This window comes from Cornus florida, unplaced genomic scaffold, assembly GCF_030987335.1.
Source record: "Cornus florida cultivar Cherokee Brave unplaced genomic scaffold, ASM3098733v1 CherokeeBrave_3.0.0_Hap2_Chr10, whole genome shotgun sequence".
NCBI classification, from domain to species: domain Eukaryota; kingdom Viridiplantae; phylum Streptophyta; class Magnoliopsida; order Cornales; family Cornaceae; genus Cornus; species Cornus florida.
The window spans coordinates 103,572,105-103,595,300 of NW_026775580.1; the positions used below are offsets into that span (position 1 = coordinate 103,572,105).

Here is a 23,196-nt window from a genome sequence, read left to right on the forward strand (position 1 = left end):
TGGAAGGCTTTTGGACTATACACGTAACACGCTTTCACTGTTATTCTCATATTGAAAAATGGAATTTCCTGCTTTTTTGTTGATGGAAACCTAGGTTCCATTTGAATTGACGGATTTGAAATCAATGAATTTAGGTTCAATTATATAAGAAATAGGGATAATTATACTTATCTTATGTTTGGGAATATCAAATTCGTGAATTGGATTTGAGAATTGTCAAAAATTTAGTTCAAAATTTGTATTGAATTTCTTCCGATCCCAAATTCAACGTGCCGATTCGGCAAACATAGCATTACCTTCTTTGTAAATTGCCTATATAACATGACATCCCCTCTAGTTTTAAATATAACACTGAGGTCATTTGGTTTAGGTATGAGTAACACTAATCTCCTTGTCATAAAATTTGACACTCTTATTTTTAATGTCATACTCGATATTTACTTAAACAGTAATTTAAAATTCATGTATGCAAGAATTCAATTTGTATGATGATTGTAATACAATATTTATCTGATACCTCTACACTAACATCACTTTGTTTTTCAAAATCCAACCTTTCATTTAAATTTAAATTGCTTGATTCAAATCTATTCCTTTATCCAAATGACATTGAAACCAATACCAGGCAGGGGAGGTTCAAAGTAGAAGTGATTTCCCAGAAAGTTTAGCAATTCTTGGCCACATCCTTTATCTGAAACATTCAAAATCTTTTCTCTACGACGTAAATTTTGGTCGAATCAAATTAGCAATACAGGTTAAAAAAAAAAAATTCAAACTGCAGGGGTACCCTGTTCTTGTTTCTTATGATATTTGTAATTATTTTTTTAGACTGAATATTAATCCGATGATCGAATTTTGAAACAAAATTTGTAACTTGCTAGCTGATTCTCCGTGCACTATATGCATGATAACAGCTCTATGAAAACAGCATGCAAACCAGGATACAATCAAAACACCAGGAAAATGAAGGTGTGAATTAGAGTACTACTATTATAATGATATGCAATAAACACCAGGACACAATTTTTCGTGTACTAATTTTCAGTCATTCTAGATGATCTTGTTACAATAAATAAAATGTTATACGATATATTGAAAATGAAAACAGAAATTGGAAAAAAGCTACCATCATACTATGGATTTAAATTGAAGATATGTAAGACATGGCCTGGACTGTCCGCAATTACTTTTGGGGAGTACGCTTTGTTCTTGCATCCGGCGGTCCAATGAACAACTCAGTCTCCACATCCACATCCAAATCTGATTTATCACTCCCTTCTCTGCAGGGCAAACTTTGTTTCTCTTTATTTAATCCTTCCTGTGGCTGTTGGGGTCCATGCTGAAAAATATATAGATATATATAATCAATCTTCTGCAATTTCTCAAGTGACAACACGAAAGTTTACCAAGAATGTTGCTCAGAGTAGTTCCTGAGTTTGTAGGACTACAGTACTGCATTGCCACAAATTAATTACTGTATATGTTTGTGTAACTTGTTTCGGATAATTTTCTCCAGGATTAGTAGATATCCGGGATAGAGATCAAAAATTTCAGACTATGTACCTTCACAAGATCCTTAATTCAATATGCACCTTGATTTATGCAGCAAATTGAAAATTTTTGAAATTTGTTGGCTGTTTGAAAAAAGGGAATAAAAGAAGGAAATGGAAATCTGCAAGCCAACACAACATTTCCAAAATAATAGTCTGTTAATTTGAAAATGTTCCTATGTTCAAGTATTTCTTGTCGTCGCAACCAAATGTAGCAGTGATAAGCCTCCAAATATTTGGAAATAACAATGGTAAAGAGTTTACCTTCTCACGTAGAATTGCATTTTCAGCTGCTAGAAGTTTCCCCTGAATTTCAGTAAGAAAAAGAAACAGAGGATTAGCAAGTGGTTAAGCATTCTTTAACTAATGAAGAAAAAGTATATGATTTTATTGTATGTATGTGTCAGCTTACCTTCTCTTTTAACTGCTCAATCTTTTCCTTGAACACGTGCATCTGAAAGATATATAGACAAAGAGCAAAAGATTAGAATGGTAGTTGCATCAGATTCTTTGGAACCAAGTGCATATTATCTTTTTACTGTGAGAACCTTTCTTGCCCGGATGTTGACTACGCTTCGTTCCAACTGTTTCTCAATCTGTTGCAGTTCTTCAATGGTGCATGACCCTAGACATTCTCCCAAGAGTCTCCTGATCCATTCCAATTTCAATGCTCAGAAATGCATTGATCTCATTAGCCATATGTGACCTAAAATCTCAAGTACCATTTTTTTTTTTTTTTTGGAGAAAAAAAAAAAAAAAAAGCCTTTTCTAACCGTTTTGAAGATTCGAGCTGCTCAATCTTCTTCGCCATGTTTTCCGCTTCATGCTGCAAATTCTGCCATTTCAAATCACTATTGTGAGACCAGAGAGATGAAAAGAAAAAAGGGAGTGGGGGATAAGAAAGACATTTGAAAACTCCTTGGCAACCAATTGAATCACAATCATATTTGATCTCTCTACTCTATTATGGTACAAGAAACTCAATCTTTACAAATTTATGAGCACCAATATCCCGAAAAGCTGGAATATTGAATCTGGCCTTTCCTCCCACAAGAATGGTTTGTTACATCAAACAAGCGCGGAAATCACATGACATAAGATTGTTGGTTATGGTCTAGAAAAGGATGCCACCTCTTGGATGGTTGATGTTATGGAACTGAACTGCAGATTATAGCTTCAACGAAGGGAACCAGAAATGAATCTAAAGTGTTTAAGCAGACATGATCTCAAATAAGAAATCTCTCTACATTAAAGTGACTGAGATCGAACAAATTCAAGGAAATGTCTTCGGATTTTAATAACAATCAATTAATCAGCCTTTTGGAGTTCTCTTGCCAAACACAGTCAATCTCAAAGCAATAGAACCAGAACCAGCCCAAACAGATAATATGGTGACACCATTTGATGAATATGGTGAAATAAATAGCTATACATGTATATCTAACAACGAAAATTTAAATAAACCTTGATGGGAGATACTGTATATAGAGAGAAAATTGGTGTGATCATGGACTAGGGAGGCTTGACCTGCATGTTTTGTTCCTTATACGTGTCATCAGTTTGAGCATCCTTTTTGAAGCTCTGATAGTGTTCTATCGTCCCCTGCATGCTAAATAATTTCCAAAAAAAAAAACACAAACACAAATGCAATTAATTTCTTTCTTGGTTGTTTACTCTCACAGTCAAATACAAAAATTTTATCTGCCTACAAATCATTAAAACCGCAATTTAAATAAAACTTGCTAGGTGCGTAGAAATCTTTGAGATTTTGTTTTAAAGTTTTCTCAAGAATTACTAATAGACTGTTTATTGTGGTGGTTACTTGTTACAAAGGATGTTGCTCTCACACTACACAAATTAGAGCTATAAGAACAAATTGTTTTCCAATTTATGAATTTAAATTTGTCAATCCTCAAATTTATTTTTATGAAAATCATTGATAGACAATCACGTGACATTTATTACAGATTACTACCAAACCTAATATCGATTGAATAGAAACTGTTAAAAAGGTGCACAACTAAGAAATAACCTACAATAATAAGTCTTGGTTAACAAATCCTTGCCATCTTGTTGCCCGTTTTGGTCGGTTTTTGTTTTTCTACTCACTGGATAAATTTTCTAGTCATGAGAGCTATATCCCACAAGTTGATATAGCAGATTAAAAGTAGTGTGTGTGACAGTGTGAGTGTGTATATTTTACAAATAAATTATGTAGGCACTTGCTAATTTTTCTTTATTTAGTTAGGATGTTTGCTATTTTGGAATTCCTTAAAGTTGCAAAAATAAAATAAAATAATAATTCTACTTTCATGTATAAAATCTACATAATATCTCTTTAAGAATTTATAGGAAATGTAAAGATTTGATTGCTGCATTCAATCAAATCACATATTATGTATCTCCTAACCTATGTTACATGTACTTTCAAACGTTTTGAAGTATTTGTGTCAAATGCATATTGTTCAGACATGCGTATAAGATATGCGTGAAACATTTTTTGTTGGATATTTACTTAAAAAACATATCCAACCATCATTCAATTTTATTATATTACTCCCTCCATCACACACACACACAAAAAAAAAGTGCCTTTTGGGGAATATAACTTTTTAAGAGCAGGTGTTTTATTATTTTTTTATTGAATGAATTATCAAATTATACATAATGAGTCCACATGGACGTGATGATTTACTTTTTATAAATTCAATGCAAGAAGGTTAAATAAGTAATGTTACAAAAAAAAAAAATTCAAATGAGACATTTATTTTGGCACAATCAAAAATGAAAAGATGAACATTTTGTTTTGGGATAGAAGTAGTATTACTTTAAGATGAGTTAAATGTGTATATTGAATGCTTACATAAAAACATTGCTTTATTTTAGAAAATTAAATAAAATGAATATTTAGGGGTGTCCATTTGTCCTTCTCTTTAGAAATTTGACATGTTTAACACGTGGATACGTACTCATACTCAACACACGTATCCGAATCTATGTAACATAGATCCTAACACACGCACACAAATTTTTTTAATATATTTTTTATTTTGTTTGAATTTTTAATAATAAAACAAACACACATTCTTTTGTCCACACACCCGAACTCGAACCTCTCCCCTCCTCTACCTCTTCCCTCCTCTTGGAGGACAGGGAGATTGTACCAGGTCAAAGGTCCCTTTGGTTTATTATTTGTTGAACCAAGTATTCGTCTTTAGCATGTATATATATATATATATATACTGAAATTGTTTTATACATGCGCAAAATTATTTCAATTAAAATGATCGCAAGGTGTATTTTTAACCATTGGCTGTGTTCCTGTAAATACTTGGAGATTAAAAATAAATAAAGTTTTTTTTTTTTTTTTTTTCTAAAAAATAAATAAAGTTAAAAAACCTTGAGATGATACCCCAGCACTTTTCCCTTTTAGTGGGTCTGTGGGACTCACTACCTTTGTATCTCTTATTTGGTGTTGGGAGAGTGTATCAACTGTCTCATGTCATCTCGCTACAACTCTTAGAAAGATTGCAATGACCCACATCTGCTTTGGGCTCCAGCATGCACAATTTTGCCATTAGGTTTCACTTCAAAAGATCTTGTACAGTTATACCATTAGTAAATAACACCACCCCATATAAGTATTTTACATTTTTCTTACTTAGAAGGTGTGAGATTGTGCAATGTGTACTTGCCCAGTTCCTATTCACACTCACCCACGTCACCCCCGCGCACATAGATAATCACAATTGTGATCACCTTGTGGGCGGGTGCGCACTGATAAATTATAGGTGCACAATCCTACATCGCCTGAGTGTGAAAAGAAGGTATTCTATATATTTAGGATGTGTATACTCTAAGTGGCTTAGCCACATAGGGAAATTTTTAATTTTATATGAAAAGATTTTTATATTTGTATAATTGTCCCCACTAAAAGTTGACATTACACACATATATATACTATCTATATATATATAACCAAATGACCATTAAAAAAAAAAAAAAACTTTTCAAAAATATGATATTTTTTTCCACTTTCTCAAAATATTATATTCTTTCTCACTTTCCCCAAAAATATAAGATATTCTTTCACACTTATGACTTTACCACAAATAAATATGTTGTTAATTTCCATCACATTTTCAATCTTCAACATTTCTCTTTCGGCGAGTCTTCAATATTTCAAAAATTCACAAAATCCAAACAAGTATTGCAGTGCGGAGATAGGTAATTTGATATATATTTTTTTATCATCTAAATTTACTATTATTATGCCATGAACATTTTGAAAACTCGACTGCGCGCTTTCAGAATATGAAAAAAATATAATATTTGAAATATTTAGTACTGTTTAATTTTTACATATATTATTTTGGTTCAAATAATATATATATATATTATTGCATTTAAAATTGCCCCCACTGAAAAAAAATTCTGGCTACCCTCCAATCAAAGTTAGTAAAATACAGTACAAAAAAAATACAGGTATGGAAACATTTGAGTATAATTATTTATAATACGTTATATGCACCAAAAATTGGAGATAAAAAATTCGGCAAAAAAAAAGAAGCAATAACCATATCTAAATATAATGAAGCAATAACAATAGGTCCATGACATGAACAATTTCATCACAAAATTAATGAAAAATTTCTAATTTAAATAATCAACTATGTTGCCCAAAATAAAAATAAAAAATTGTTCTAAATTTAGATAAGACCATTGAACCAAGAAAGATCTTCATCATTGACGTATTTTACTGCATCTTTCAATTCTGATCGACAAACGAAAATATTTTTCCAAAATTCATATGTACGCGTTTAATTCACGTATCATACACGAGTTTACTAACTAGGACTCCAACTAGTATAAGACATTTTGGAGTAAAACTCAAGAACAAAATTATACGAACTTAGACCTAAAATGGATAATATCATATCATGGGGTGGGATCGTATAAGTATCTACAATTAGTTCATTTGGGTTGCATGGTTTTATGATGCTCCATCCAGTATATTAACAACTCCCCACCTAAATTTAAAACCAAGATAAAAAAAGTCACTAAATCACGTATTCACAAATAAGGATGGCAAATTCTCCATCCCCGCCCCGTTTATAGCGGGGATGGAGACCCTTTTATGTAAACGGGATGGGGATGGGGTAAATTTTGAAACCCGCCGGGAGCGGGGGCGGGGGCGGGAACGGGGTAAACCCGTCTCGCCCTGCCCCACCCCGATTAAGTGTGAAATTATTAATATACCCTTACATATAATAATTTATTACTAAATTTGATTTAGTATATATATGAAAATAAGAAAAATAATGTTTTTTTATTTTATAAAATATATATGTTAATCGGGGCCGAGGACGGGGACAGGGCAGGGCGGGGGATAAGGGGTCGGGTGGCGGGGTCGGGTATGGGGGTGGTGGTAAAATTTTAAACTGGGATGGGGGCAGGAATGGGAATTGAAAAATTCAACGGGGATGGGGATGGGGAATGAGATCCCCGCCTCGCCCCACCCCATTGCTATCCCTGTTCACAAATAAGAGTCTAGTAGACTATAGAGTATGGTGCCACTGGGGTTCAAGTTTCAGAGCTTGTCAGTTAGTCGTCAGAACCCAACACTCACATTGCGAGTTTTTAATTATTCTCTCCCCCTTTTCCTTCGTCTACTTCTCTCAAATTTTTTTTTATTTTAATTATTTAACAAAGGGTACAACCATTTTTTTTTATTTTTTTTTTGTCCTTTTACTTTTCTAGCTAGTTTCGATACCATTTTCCTTCCCTTTAATTGTTTGCTTGTCTTTGTATTTTTCATGAACATGTATTATGCTAGGTTAATTTGGTGTTTAATTTTTTTGAGTAGTACTAATGATATAATTATTTGTTGATTCGTACAAAATTGTACTTTTAATAATTGAATAAACTAAGTGTTACATATGGATTCAAGGTTCAAGATTCTTCGATTTATATTATGTTTATAGATCAGATTGGTTCAGATCAATTATGATTATCAATTATGATTCAGTTCATAGTCAAGGAGCATGATAAAACATCTCGGGACAACTTTTGGAGATGATATAAGATTTTGAATAAATATATCTATATTTGTAAATGTGATATTACAACACCAAAAAACAATCTGACTCTACATTTCTTGAATTTAAATACCAAAATAAGTAAAGTGGAAGAGACCCTTTTTAGATCGAATACTAATATTATTGAAAATTAATTTTAAAATACAAGGAGCATGATAGAAAAATATATCATTTTTTTTTTTTTTTTTTTTTTTTTTTTTTTTTTGGGGGGGGGGAAAAAGTTGCACTTTTTTTAGGGGAAACATACAACACTAATTTCCTTATTTACCCCCAATTCACTGAAGGCAAATTACTTCATTCTTCCCCCTACTTGAGGGGTATTACTTCATTTCAAAGGAAGTAAAGTGCAAAAGACCCTTTTTATACTAATAACTAATAACTAATATTATTGAAAATTAATTTTAAAATACAACGAGCATGATAAAAATATATATATATATCTTTTATTTATTTATTTATTTTCATATTATATTTTATTTTCTTCTTGTGCATATCCCTTCTTTTGTTTTCTTAAGCTGCAAGTTGACCTTACGAGACCCACAGATATTTGTAAGACCCTTGTTCAAGTATCTGTAAGATCTTCTGATCAAAATAAAGCAAGAGAAATATCTGATTCAAAAAATTGCAAACTCAGAAAATCCTAAGGTGTATATACGGCATATCCAATATATATGCGAATGAAATTAATTAAATTAGGAAAAAGAAAACAATTACAATACAATTCCAATATATACTAATATAATTCCACCATTAATTGAAGCTAGCAAACTAACCTTGAACTGGCGAATTCATAGAGCCTTCCTCTAGGAGAGAAGACGATGAGACCGACTTCGGCATCGCAGAGAACTGAAAGCTCAGAAGCCTTCTTTAGCAACCCATTTCGCCTCTTTGAGAAGGTCACTTGTCGGCTCGTCGCATTCTCTATACGCCTCAACTCTGTCTTCCCTCTCACCATCGCAATCAAAACCTATACATATGAATGAAGACTTATCACAAACACTTTCCATACATATATATAAATATTATTGATATATATAGAGAGAGAAAGATTTAAAGAACAAGTATTGAAACAGAGAAATCTTACAAAATAGACAAAAACCCAGAAGAGAAATAGATTAAACAAAGAAAAGTAAATAATTAATTACCCGAAAAAAGAAAAGAAAAGAAAAAAAAAAAAGACAGTAAGGTGTGTGAATAGTGATGAGCAAAGAAGAGAGTAAGAGCTATAAAAGGGTAGGGGTTATAGAGAGATATAATAGGCGTGCAGGTTGTTTGATTGAATTTGAATCATCTGCTGTGTGTGGGGCTATTAGATATCACACACAGAGAAAGAGGGACGAAACACACCCACAACCAATTCTAGCAATTTGTTCAAATATGTTGCATCTATTTTGATCAGTTATTATTTTTTTGCTTTTTCTTAACTTCGTCAAAGCCAACCAAAAAAAGAAACAAATGGCATTATTATAATTTACAAAACCACATATTGTTCTTGTTTTAGTAAAAACCTTAACCAACCAACAACCCCCCAAAAAAAGAAAATCAGATGTAAATGGAAAAGATAGAGGAGAGAGAAAATTCTTGAATTGGAAAAAGTTTCTTATGGATAGAGAGAGAGAGGGGCAGGGTGACCCAAGTTACTGTTCTCTATAGTAACTTTATCTACTTTTTCTTATTTTTTTATTTTTAGTATTTTACAAGACGTGTGAATGGTATTTATAACGTAGAAAAGAGAGAAAAACAAAGGAAAAATGTAAAGTGGAGGGTGTGTCCGTACGGTTTAAATATAATTGGACAAATCGGGTCGTACGTTTGGTACCCAATGGACCAATGAGAGATCGAAAACGCATAAGGGTGTTGATGTTACATGATTGTCTGCTTTTGCGAAAGAAACTTCCCATGGACCCCACTGTTTTTATTATGTGCGACGCGCCGTTTACTTTTCGTTGTCACTCCAATAGTTGTTCCCACTAATGCTTTTTTTTTTTTTTTTTTTTTTTTTTTTTTAACCATAATTCTCTTTTAGGTTTTAACCATGTCTCTCTCTCTCATAATATTTTTTTTCTAAAAAAATTCGTGTGAAAGATAGAAAAATCAAAACCTAGTGGTGAATTTTGGGAACATCTTCGTGTATATTAAGTTATACACTAGTTGACTAAGATAGTTGATTGAGCGTTTCGTGTGTTCGTGTTGTGTTTAAATTTCTCTTTTTATACTATTGTTCACACATTTTATGACAATCATCCATTATGATATTATGTTTCATAAAGAATGTTTGAATAAGTAAAAAAAATAAAAAAAAAATAGAAAAATTTACTTTTTATATAAGACCAGATGAAAAGATGAATTTATTCAAAATATTTTTAAAAATTAAATTAATTAAGTAAAACTACGCAACATAAAAATAAAATAAAATAGTCTACTGACTTCTTTCATACATAATTAAAGCAAGATGATGATAATAAGACCAATGAGAAAAAGTTAAGGCGTTTTTTACTTTCTACCCCCATCTTTTATCTACGTTTTCTGTCTTAGTACTTAAAAGCACTTCTTGTGCTAAATTTCAATTTTTTATTTATATTAGCACAAACAATGTTTGTGTGTGTGAATGTATAGACGGTTCCTGGAACCTTCAAATTGGACGAATTAATTAATTAATTAATTAATTATATATATATATATATATATTTCTTTAATTAGCATTTACACCCCTAAAAAAAATTGTTTGCATATGAGAAAAGTCCAATAATAAATACATCTATATATTCATTCATACTTAAAAGATATGATTATTTGAGGGGCTTGTATTTGTTTAAAAAATCAAGCGCCGGCTATTAAAAAAGTGTCACATGCTGGAAGGGAATTTAAATTCCTTTTTTTTATGAATATAATCCTTTCATGTATATTTTTTCTTTTATTTTTTTAAAAAAATTTCCCTAAGAACTCTAGTTTTGACAAAAAGACGCCAATATCTCTAAATGTCAAAGAGTAATTTTTTACGCCATCATACTTAACTTGATGTGAACTTTTAAAGTAAAAACAATTCTAATTTTTAAAAGCCTAATGCTAAAACAACTCTATCTGCATTGACTAAATAGAGAATTTGTAATTAGACTGCGTTAGAAGTAGCTAATATAAAAATAGCTCGAGCCGTCTAAAACATGAACAGAAGATTGAACTAATCAATTTTAAAAAATTAATAATGTCAATTTTCAAAGGTTAATTTTCGGATTCAAAATTTATGCAAGCAACATAGCAGTATAGCACATAAAACAAAGTGAATTGCCATGCATGTGTAATGTTTTTTTTTTAATTTTTTTTTTTTTCCTTTCTAAGTAATATAATGGAGTACTTCTATTTTATTGTTAGATGTGAAAGTTAAAAATTAAAACCAATTAAACACAGTGAGTTAAATTTAATCAATATTACATCACTTCTAATCGGTTTTGATTTTATGTTGCTTAATTAGATATTTTTAAAGGTGGTGTGGCCTAGTAACATTTTTTTACCTCCTAAAATAAAAATAAAAGGTGACAAACAGATGGGTAGCATTCGTCCCAATGAAAAAGAATCTAATTTTTTTTAAGGTAAAGTGTAAAAAATAAAAAATAAAAAAAATCCCTCAAACTGTTACTCTTTTGCAAACAAATTTTCTAAATTATTGATTTGTTGTAATTAAGGATTAACTCATTGCAAAAGACTATTTTGCCATTTCTCATTAAAATTTTCGTTTCTTATTAAATTATTATTTTTTATTTTTTTCATTTATCTAAATATTAATTATATTATTTACCTTAATTTTATTATAAGTATCAATTTATCATAAAAATGACAATAAGATAAATAAATTTGTAACTATCATTTTCGAAAATGATTAATTTATTATTAAAATTTTATTATTTTTAATAGAACCTATTATAACCAGTTTGCTTTTTTTAATGTAGAAAAATATATTCTTTTTCATATAATATAATGACGAAAAATTAATAATTTTTTAAAATAAAAAATACCTTATTTTTCATGTAATATATTCATGAAAAATTAAAAAAATAATTAAATTTTTTTTAAAAAAATTCTACTAAAGATTTTAATTTAAACAATTGAATTAAAAAATTAAAGTAAATTTATGCAAATTTAATGAAGTATATATCATCAAATTAGTATGAATTTTTTTCATAATTTATTTCAATAAGAAAATTAGATTTAAGTGTAATTTAGTAAGAAACAACATTATGGTCATTTAATGAAATATAATACAGACATTTGAGTATTTTGTAACAAAGTGAGATAGTTTAAGAGGTATTATGCAAAAAAAAATATAATAATTCAATTATTATTTATAAATTCAAACATAATTGAGAATTTTAATTTTTTTTGTGCACATTGCCTCTTTTTATACTGCCTCTGTCCCAAAAAAGACGGCCTTGTCCGGGAGAGGTGGAGTAATTTTTCTTAGTTGTTATGTTGACACGTGTCAGGCGAGGATAGGTCTTACTATGCTTAGATTTTCCAATGAAGGGGTGCGTGTGCTGTGAGTTGTGTGTGTTTGTGTATTAAGATAGGGAATAGGGGACCACTCCCCGTGCAATGAATCTAATGATCCCATCGATTTTTAAATTTAGGGTTTTGATCTGACGGTCCAATGCGGCAGGTGTCCTCGAGTGGCGACACCATTTTTGGTGTTTTCATATTCCATTCCATTTTTGGGTGTTTAAATTAAGGGTTGGTTTGCGTGCGAAATAAGACATTTTCAAGGCGGTGTGGCCTATTAATATCTTTTTTTACCTTTCAAAATACTTTTTTTCTTCTTCTTTTCTTGACATTATTGAAAGTGGAAATGGTATTTCTAAATTTTATATTTTAAAAATATAATTTGTAATTAAATAGTGATTTAAAAATTTTAATTTAATTTATTTATATATTAAAAAAAAAGGTGATATTTACTCAAAATTTAAATCGTAGGACTGTTTTTATCACTTTGTCGTTTAAAGTTTAACATCTTTGATTCGAATGAGATTTGTCCGAATTTTGTGTAATTTATTCTCCTAATTTCGGATGTATTTTTTTTTTTTTTCATACACACTGTAAATGCCTTGCATGCTGGTTGGATTCCTATTCCATTGCCTCTTCTTGCAAGAAAAAATACCTCTAAAATTACTCGGTAAAAGCGTATTTTAGTATAATGCTTAGATATTTGTTTTTCTTTCTGGGATCAATGTAACCAGTTGAAGAGACAGAAAAAAAAAATCGTATTTAAAAAAAAAGAATTTTATTTTTTGGCATTAGAAAAAGAATTTGACCAGTGCTAAAATTATGCAGTGCAATGGAAACTTCACATTCAAAGGGATTATAGTCGCTTGTGGAATTTCTGACATCGATTTATAAACTTCCAAGTACCCACTTGACCTAAAACAGTAACACATTCAAGCGTCTAATAATAATCAACTTCTATCTTCTTGGAAAATAATATTAATTTTTTAATACGGGTGTGTTAAATTAGTTACTACTTTTGAATCGCGTTCTTGACTTGAATAATCCATGTGTTATGGGACCGATACATGTACTCTGAGAGAGAGAGAGAAAAAAAAAAAAAAAAAAAAAAAAAAACTTAACTTCGGTAAGTTTAGTTTTTATTTTTCTTTGATAAGACTCTTTAGTAATATGAAAAAAAAAAAAAAAAAAAAAAAAAAAAACAGTTCATAACCATATACATAAAAATAAAGCTTAAAAAGAATAACATTGAATTGAATTCATGCATGTCACTGAAAGAATAAAACAATGACCAATATTGTCGTAATCCATGACATTACATATGAAACAAAGTAATTTGATTATAGACTTTATTCTTATCTTGATCAATAAATTAAATAAAAAAGTACATTGTTATCATAATTAAAACCACTATCAAATAATTTATTACAAGAATGCAAAACTTTTGTACTACTAAACTACTGGTAAAAAAAGCAATCCAATACCACTTGTGTCTAGCCGTCAGCCTCCGTAGAATTTTATAGAAATATCTTTTTTTACAATGGTGCACAACAAACTTTTACAACTGTAAAATCAATAAGAATCATATTGAATCCTTCGTTATTTTGATTGGATTCTTTTACCATTTTATTTTAGTTTTAATTTTAAAATAAGGAATCGTTCCATTTTCGATTCCAAGTCTATTCGAAGAACTGAACAGTAAACTAAAGATAAATATTACAACAATACATAATAATATAATATATGTCACATAAAACAACACACAAAGATACATGCTGTCAAATGATTTTTTATTTTTAAATTTCAGATTTACTTTACAAAAATTGGATAATAACTCATTTGTTTTAGGTTACAAATATTTTTGTTTTTGTTTGAGAGGTTTATTATTATTGTTTATTTGTTGTATAAACTAGTAATTGCTTTAATTAATAAGCCAAATTCAGGTGAGTAGTGAGTCATTTATCGAACCAAACAGTATGCACCTTCCTTTTTTTTTTTTTTTTGCTTACCGCAAAAAACTACACTCTAAAAGTGTTAATTAATAAGTAATAACTCAATTTAGTAATTATTCAATTAAAGACATTCAATAATATAATATAAATTTCAATTAAATATAAGTGATACTTGCAATAGGGTAAAATTTTAATTTAATGATAAATTTCACAATAGTAACAAGCACTTCAAAGTAAGCACTTTAAGTTCATCTCTTATTAAAAATTTCATATTTCGTTTTCAATTTTACAAAACAATACTTTATTAATTCCTTTGGGACACATCACGTTGAAAATAAACTTTACTTGTTACTGTCATGCCTACTTTAATAGAATTAAAATATGGTAGTACTTTTTAGGTGGTATCAAATTAAAAGAGTAAAGCCAAAGTTACTTACGGAATCCACTATACCTAACCCTTTCTAATCAGTTCAATTATATGTATAATTAACGCCTGATTTTTAAAACAATTGAAGGCTCCAAATTTTACCTACCAGCATCATTAAGATTAACAGGAATAATTAAGACAACTAACTTAATCTTAACATTATTTATTTCGTGTACCATGTGTTTCAATTGAACCATTCACATGTGAACCTTTTTTCTTATTTTTTTAGGTTAATATATATATATATATATATATATATATATATATATATAGTAGTGATTTCTTGCTCCACGTGGAACAAGAAAATTCATCCGCGCTTTTTATACTAATCATTAGATCTAATCTAACTGTCATTATAAAAATTCACTTATATCATTTTCTTTTAATACAAAACCATTGTTACTATTTTAATTTAAAAAATTTTATTGATGTAATTTATAACAATAAAAGGTAATTACCCAAACAAAAATTGAAATCTCCTCAACTCTGGAAATCACGTCTCTCAAACAAATAATTACAAGAGACAATCATAAAAATGAGATTTTAATCCATTGAAAATTAGGGGGTAAAGTGTTGTGCAAATAATAATAATAATAATAATTTTTATACTTTTTTGAGTCGATATTTTATATGTCATTAGTTTAATTTTCTTGCTATGAATACGTTGATTGTATGATTTGGACCATAATTTATTATAAAATTGCTAAATTAACTTAGTGAATAATTTGTCACAATTTTGTAAGAATTAGAACTTATAATTAAAGGGAGATAAAGAATTTGCAAATTCAATTTGTATGGGGGAGTTCTGTCTCTTGAAACAACTGTTCAGGAGTCCACAACATTGGGTAATTAATTACTTATTAATTTGTAAGTTTGCCAAGTAGGGAAACGTGTATGATAGAGCAATTTGGGCTAAAATTGATTAAAAAAATCCGATTAATGTCATCATTTAAGATTCATACACACATTTGTTTATACTCGTTGAGGGTTGGACAATTGAAGTTGACACAAGGCTTATGGGCTCACCAGGCCTTCTGTCAGCTTCGGCCGAACGTTGTGGGCTTGGTAGTCATAGTCTCTGTTTCGATAGATGGGTATTGCAAGGGTTACTGTTCCTAATTTGATCCGGATAGAAAAGTGATTATGTATAAATAGGTAGATATGCGGTAGAGCTCAATAATTTAAATTTTTTGATAAATGAAAAAGTGTCCACCCGTTACAGTTGGTATCAGAGTCAAATCTAATGCTTGATTTGATGTCATGCCAAATACCCGACCCACAATGCGTCTAAATGACTCACTCGAATAGGTAGGGTGATCAGACCGCAACGAGGGCATTGCGAATTCGGGTGGGAAAGAATATTATAAGGTTTATTTGTCTCACATCAGATTCGGATGAAAAAATAATTCAGTATAAATGAATGAGTATATAACACTACCTAATAATTTAATCTTTTAAATAAATGAATAAGCGTTTACCAGTTATAATAAAGATGAATTTTCTTATATCTATTGATTACTTTTTTAATATTTATCAATCTGTCTAGTTATTGTGGTGAACAATATTACCCTTCAAAAAAAGTTTGATTACTGGTAGACCTTTGTGCTAGTAACAAATGCCATTGCTTATCTATTAAATTAATTCAAACACTCAATCTTTTGTCATCTTTCTCACCCAATTAGCTCTTTAATTTAAGCCTCAAATTAAAGGAAAGTAGTTAGGAAAATGCCACGTTGACATAAATGAATTAAATTCTGGAAATCGTACACATGGTTTTCTCGTGTACAATAAAAGTGTATATGAATACAATCATTATGAATTAAGAAATTAGCAGATTTATTTATTTATTTTTTATATTAATAATGGTAATGGAGTTTCACCAACTAAAGGAAAAGGAGATCATCACCACTACCAATTCAGAAATTTATTATTCAATCAGTTTCTAACACTTGTTTTTGATATTTAATCAAATGATTAAATGCACTGACCGAGCAGGTTTAAGTTCTGTCTGATTTACTATATTATCATATTTTATTTCACTAGGTCAAGTTATCACATAGAAAATAGCAATAATTGGTGTAGTCAGAATCATTTTAACTTTATTTGTTCGAAAATTAAAATTATATTTTATATATGGACGGAGTCAAGAATTTGATTTAGGGAAGGCATTTTAACACTGACAAAATAAATTTTGTTTTTTTATACAGACAAAAAATATAATAGTGATAAGTGCATTAGAATAAATGAATAAAAATTAAATAAGAAGAAAATAAATAAAAAGAAAAAAATATGAGAGAATTTTGAAGGAAAAAATAGATTTTAATGATAGAAAAAGAATGTAAAAGTTTTTGAAGATAACAAAAATAAATTTGAAAAATAAAAAGGAAAATGAATAAAGAATTAAAGACGTTTTTAGAAATAGATAATTTTATCAGAATATTTTATAAATATTATCAAATTATACACATAAAATAAAATAAAATTTAGTTTTAGAGGAGACATTTTATCAAATTCTACAAATTTAAGTATAGAAAAAAAAAAAATTCTAGTGGGGCAGTGGTTAGCTGCCCCTCTAGATACATGCTGGCTCCTCCTTTTTGTATACATGTAAGTTCGTAATTAGTTTAGTGATGTTTTCTCAGTATTTTAAAAGTAAAAATAAATAAAAAATATTAGTGTTCATATAAATAAGTGTGAGTATATTTTTTTTTGGCCAAATAGGAAGTTTGAATTTTACAAGGGAGGACTGCTAGTGTATTTATATAACCAAGAAAAAGAGTTGCGCACACATAAAATTGTGTCGGTGTGGTATATATAACCCATTTATCTATAAATTACTAGTATTAATATCAGTATAGTACTGTAGTAAATTAGTACTGATACTTTGGATGGTCAACGATTACCATGCGAGGGCGGCTAGTGGTCTTCTATGCCACATTTTATGAGTATTTAATGTCACATCATATAACATAATTTTCTATTTTCAAACGGACTTTGTTTTTCTTTTCCACGAGAGAAAGGAAAAATTAAAATAAAAAATAAACCACACGAGTTCAATTTCTCTCCTATACAAGTGTAGAACTTAATCAAAGAGTTTTTATCATTCATGCATATGCACAATTACACGCAGTGTGGATTTAAGTAATTAAAGGTAATATAATAATAATACACCCTATGCTACCTCAAATCACAAAATATTTCTGACGTAAAAGCAAGGGCATTATCTAGGTCACCTAAGGGTGTTGGGCAAGAAAGACTAAAAATTCTATGCAAATTCGAATAGGGAAAACTTAGGCTTGTTTGTAAGTCAGAAATTTTACTAATATTGTACCAGACACACTATCATAATCATTAATGAGTAAAATTCAAGCACCGACAAAGTAGTTGACAAAGAAGAACAATTGTCTCCAATAACTTACCTATCATGATATGATAAGAAGTAAGAACAGTAGAAATCATTGGAAGTCAAGAATTTAAAGGATAGATGAGAGATGGATGGAAAAAAACGCTGAAGCACCGACATGCTCTTGATAAATTGTATTAAATGGTTTGAGTGATCGGGCAGTACAACCGATTCAGAATTAGACACCAATAACGGTGGGGTCCACTATCCTCTATATATATATATATATATATATGTATGTATGTATATAGCAAAAGCATCACAATTTGATGGAAGAAGCACCATTGACCTAAATGAGACATTTCAACACAATACTCAACATAGCATGCCTCAAATATAAGGTGTCTCAAATATGCACCCTCAACCCCAAGCAACTAAACCAAATCCAAGCCTACATTGTCAAGTCTCCCAAACCCCACTTTTTAAACTCATTGCTTGGCTGCTTCACGCACTCATCCACCCCACACAATGCTCTCATCCTCTACAACCAAATGCTCCACCACCCAACTTCACACAACCACTTCACATTCACCATTGCCCTCAAGGCATGTTCTTTGGTCCATGCAATCTCAAAGGGTCTTGAAATCCATGCTCACATCTTCAAATCCGGTCATTCTTCCGACATTTTCATCCAAAGCTCCTTAATCCATTTCTATGTTGTAGAAAATGACATTGTTTCGGCTTGTCGAATATTCGACGCCATAGCTCATCCTGATGTTGTTTCATGGACTTCGATAATTTCAGGGCTTTCTAAGTGTGGTTTTGAAGAGAGAGCCATTGCTAAGTTTTCGTCTATGGACGTAAAACCTAATTCTTCCACACTTGTAAGTCTTGTGTCTGCATGTTCTGGCGTAAAAGTCATTAAATTTGGTAAAGCTGTTCATGGGTATGTTTTAAAGCAACAATTCAATAAAGAGAATGTCATTTTGGACAATGCAATACTGGGTTTGTATATGAAATGTGGGTCATTGGAAGCTGCACGATATCTGTTTGTGAATATGCCTAAGAGAGATGTTTTTACTTGGACTATAATGGTGGGGGGTCTAAATAAAAGAGGGTTTTGTGAAGAGGCGATTAGGGTTTTTCAAGATATGGTGGAAAGAGGAGAAGTTGAGCCTAATGAGGCCACCATAGTTAGTGTGCTGACGGCGTGTTCTTCACTTGGTGCCTTGAGTTTGGGTCGATGGGTTCACAACTATTTGATTTCGCGACACGATCTTACTGTGAATGGAAATCTGGGAAATGCATTGATCAACATGCACTCCAAGTGTGGTGACATGGATATGGCCTCTCAGGTGTTCAACATGCTTACTTGCAAGGATATAGTGTCATGGAGTACCATCATTAGTGGCATGGCCTTGAACAGCCTTGGTGAACATGCTTTGCCACTCTTCTCGCTCATGCTAGTTCACGGGGTACCTCCTGATGATGTAACCTTTATCGGGGTGTTATCTGCTTGCAGCCATGCAGGGATGATTGATCAAGGGTTGATATTCTTTAAAGCCATGACCAATGTGTATGGGATTGTACCCCAAATGCAGCATTATGCTTGCATGGTTGATATGTACGGTCGAGCAGGGCTGTTGGAGAAAGCAGAGGATTTCATAAAAGAAATGCCGGTGGAAGCAGATGGCCCGGTTTGGGGAGCATTGCTTAATGCTTGCAAAAGTCATGGGAATGAGGAGATGTTAGAGCGGATCACCCGGTGTCTTCCTAGGACCAAAGGTGTGAGCACCGGAACTTATGCCTTATTATCAAACACTTACGCTAGTTCTAGTAAATGGGATGATGCTAATAAGATTCGAGATGAAATGCGTAACATGGGGTTGAAGAAGACGGCTGGATGTAGTTTGATTGAGGTTGATCATTGATGCATCTAATCCAGAAGTCTCCTGATCACTTGAATAAGTAGTACTGCTTTGCAGATGCAGAATATTAGTCTGCAATTTTTGTCATTGGTTTTAACTGTAACAAAGGGGAACTGTCAAGTTTTGTACATTGACTGCCATGTTGATTTAATATCTTCTACTCTGTATTATTATTATTATTACTATTTTCCAAAGCATATAAAAAAAAAAAAAAAAAAAAAAAAAAAAAAAAAAAAAAAAAAAAAAAAACAACATTAACAATATTTTGTAGTGAAACGCTGACTTGGGCTCGGTAGTGCAATAAGCATAGACCTTGTTCGACTATCTTGTGGTATGAAAGAGTTCCATTGCTGTGATCTGAGTGTTGGAAATTAACAGAGACCAATACATAACCAAGGGCTTGATCTGGTCCAAGTTTTAAATTTTTTTGTTCTTCCCGTCACTGAAACATTTTCTTGATAGAGCCCAATTGAGTCCCCTAATCAAGGATCACAAATGGTTCAGAAAGCCCTTCGAAAATTGGCCCAACAACCAATATACATGCATCACAAATTTTTTTTTTTTATATAAAAGAAGTCATTATATAGAATTAAAAATGATATATATATATATATATATATATATATATATATATATATACCAGATTCTGTCAAATGTATATCAATGTATCATATATAAAAGAAGTCATTATATAGAATTAAAAGTTATATATATATATATACCCGATTCTATGAACTGTATACTACATGAGAATGAGATGGATGCAGTTGCAATTAAATGGGTCGCCGTCTAGTAAGTAGTTACACATGAACTGGGCTTGGGAGCCTGAACACATCTCGTAAGTAGTTGGAACTCAATGTTACTTTTTAAAATGATTTGGGCTTTATTCACAGGCCTGGACAAACTTGCATCCAAAAAAAAAAAAAAAAAACAAAACATTGGTGACAACTCGATTATAGATTGGGCCATTTAAGAAGTTTTATTATTATTAGTTTTTCATTTGCACTCCATTTTATTGTTGTAAAATGTTTTAAATTGATAAATATTTTTCAATGCAATTTTTTATATGAAAGATATATATTTTTTTCATTCTTAATTATCAGAGTTTAGGTTGAAAATTTAAAATTATTTATATGAGATTTAGAATTCGAGAATTGGTAGAGAAGAAGTGAACAAATAAGAAAAACCATTTCTAAGAAAATATTGGTGAAAAATACCTTTCAAAACAAAGAAAAATAAAAAAAACAAAAACAAAAAGCATGTCTATGTGTAGACATGCTAATTAACTGTTCCGACAGATGAGTTTTAATGCATATTTGGAAATTAGATGACTTGAGAAAGAAATCACAACCAGTCATTTTCAAATCTTGCAAACTTCTTTCATTGTTAATTAAAAAAAGTTCATAAAACACTTATATAGACAACAACTAAGAAAAACATTTCTTAAATACTCTCTCTAGCTTTTACATCAAAAAAAAAAAAAAAAAAGAATTAATAACGCAAAATATAATATTCACATATTACAAAAGTACTCTTACAATTTGCTTACTTACTTTTCAAAAAATGTAAAAAAAAAAAAAAGAAATAAAAAAAAAGAAATAAAACTCAAAAGTTGTATAAGGAAAAAATAAACTTATTAGAAATAATTAAATGAAATGAAGCGTGAAAATACTTTGTTGGAGTGAAAAATCAAAATCCACTATTACTATATTTTCACTACCTTTGTATCCAATATATATATATATTTATCAATGGTAGAACTTATTATAATTAAAGCTTGCATGCTTACAAAGATTATTTATTTAATTAATTAGAATATTTTATAGGGTCAGACTGAAGTTTCACTGGACCACCAACAAATAGAAGGACCAAACGTGGAAACATGTCACCTCTCCTTGTTTGTATCATTATTATAGGCGAGTAAGTGGATCCTCCACTAACTTCACAATCCACAAATTTTTTCTTCTGGTTCATTCTGGATCATATAGCTTTGCATACCACTGTGAGTGATTTAATATCGATTATAGATTGGGCCATTTAAGAAATTTTATTATTATTAGTTTTTCATTTGCACTCCATTTTATTGTTATAAAATGTTTTACATTGATAAATATTTTTCTATGCAATTTTTTATATGAAGCATTTTTTTTCTTTCTTAATTATCAGAGTTTAGGTTGAAAATTTAAAATTATTTGTATGAGATTTAAAGTTTGAGAATGGGAAGAGAAGACGTGAACAAATAACAAAAGCCATTTCTAAGAAAATATTGGTGAAAGATGCCATTCAAAACAAAGAAAAGGAAAAACAAAAAGAGACCACCAACAAATAGAAAGAACAAACGTGGAAAGATGCCACTTGTCCTTGTCTGTATCATTATTATAGGCCAGTAAATGGATCCTCCACTAACTTCACAATCCACATATTTTCTTCTGGTTCATTCTGGATCCTACGACCGTGAGTGAGTGGGCCAAAAAAGAAAAAGAAAAAGAAAACAGAAAGACATAAAAGGCATTTTAACTTTTTAATTATTTTATTTTTTATCCAAACAAACTATATGGAGGGAGTTCTATGTTTTACTAATTAAGTTATTGGATAATATTTATAAGACTATATATATCCACACGATAATTTGCAGTATCGATTGTAGTCGCAGTATAACAAATTAAGATATAATCAGTATAAATTAATTAAACCGATTAATATAAAATCTTTAAAAAAGAGTCGCGTATCGATGAATACACCGAACCATGTATGATTCACACTAGTTACTAAATTAAAGTGCACACAGACCATTACTACATTGAATTTGTTTTTTACTTTTTTTTTTTTTGGATAGGTCACTACTACATTGGGGATAAGGCCGTGTAGACACTACTACTGGGATTAACATATGGTCCAAATAGCAAAAAAAAGGTTCCAAATTTTTATTTTTTTATTTATCAGTGAGAAGATCAATGTAGTGATTTACACCGAAAAAAAAAAAAAAAAACAGTGATTACTCATGATAATCGAACGTGATACATGATTATACGCACTACGTACATTTATGTATCTTTATATATCTGTATATTGGAATTTTGGACTTATATATATTGATGAAGTTCTTGAAGTTGAAGGTATCGTAAGGTTCAATTATGTGTTATTGAATTTTTAAAATTGAAATTAGTAAAATTAAAAAAAATTTAATTCAATTTTGTGAATTACTTTTTTCCAATTTTGTCATTTTTAAATCCAAAACTCCAATAGTCCATAAAAAATATTCGAAGGAATTCCCTGCAAAAAATTCCCCACTCTAGCAGTTCAATTTTACAACTAAATTATATAAAGTCAAATGGTCAAACCCCATAAAATCAAATTAATCTCTAATATGATATAAATTCTTTCAATCCACATGGTCCACATGATAT

At 30.3% G+C, this 23,196-nt stretch overlaps 2 protein-coding genes across 3 annotated transcripts; one reads left to right on the forward strand and one right to left on the reverse strand.

Annotated features, from left to right (window-relative positions):
* Positions 1-964: 964 nt before the first annotated feature.
* LOC132276582 (MADS-box protein SOC1-like) lies at positions 965-9,259 on the reverse strand. 2 transcript variants are annotated; one of them, XM_059778068.1, is made up of 8 exons: positions 8,733-9,259; positions 8,422-8,615; positions 3,078-3,159; positions 2,324-2,385; positions 2,099-2,198; positions 1,963-2,004; positions 1,815-1,856; positions 965-1,339 (listed from the first exon to the last, which is right to left on the reverse strand). In XM_059778068.1, exons 2-8 carry the CDS (start codon positions 8,601-8,603, stop codon positions 1,184-1,186), a joined length of 666 nt encoding a protein of 221 aa, XP_059634051.1. In that variant the 5' UTR covers positions 8,604-8,615; positions 8,733-9,259; the 3' UTR covers positions 965-1,183. The 2 variants fall into 2 exon arrangements, with proteins under 2 accessions (XP_059634051.1, XP_059634050.1); XM_059778067.1 differs by having other exon boundaries at positions 8,794-9,258.
* Positions 9,260-18,043: 8,784 nt separating this feature from the next.
* On the forward strand, positions 18,044-20,041 carry LOC132276583 (pentatricopeptide repeat-containing protein At1g08070, chloroplastic-like). The gene has a single exon (XM_059778069.1). It carries the CDS (start codon positions 18,215-18,217, stop codon positions 19,790-19,792), a length of 1,578 nt encoding a protein of 525 aa, XP_059634052.1. The 5' UTR covers positions 18,044-18,214; the 3' UTR covers positions 19,793-20,041.
* The last annotated feature ends 3,155 nt before the right edge of the window (positions 20,042-23,196 follow it).

Excerpts from the sequence above, each read along its gene's own strand:
- LOC132276582 (XM_059778068.1), bottom strand. The coding sequence starts at position 8,603 with ATGGTGAGAGGGAAGACAGAGTTGAGGCGTATAGAGAATGCGACGAGC. Across the intron at positions 2,386-3,077 it reads ATAAGGAACAAAACATGCAG|AATTTGCAGCATGAAGCGGA; the intron begins GTCAAGCCTCCC and ends TTGAAATGGCAG. Across the intron at positions 1,857-1,962 it reads TTGAGCAGTTAAAAGAGAAG|GGGAAACTTCTAGCAGCTGA; the intron begins GTAAGCTGACAC and ends ACTGAAATTCAG.
- LOC132276583 (XM_059778069.1), top strand. The coding sequence starts at position 18,215 with ATGAGACATTTCAACACAATACTCAACATAGCATGCCTCAAATATAAG.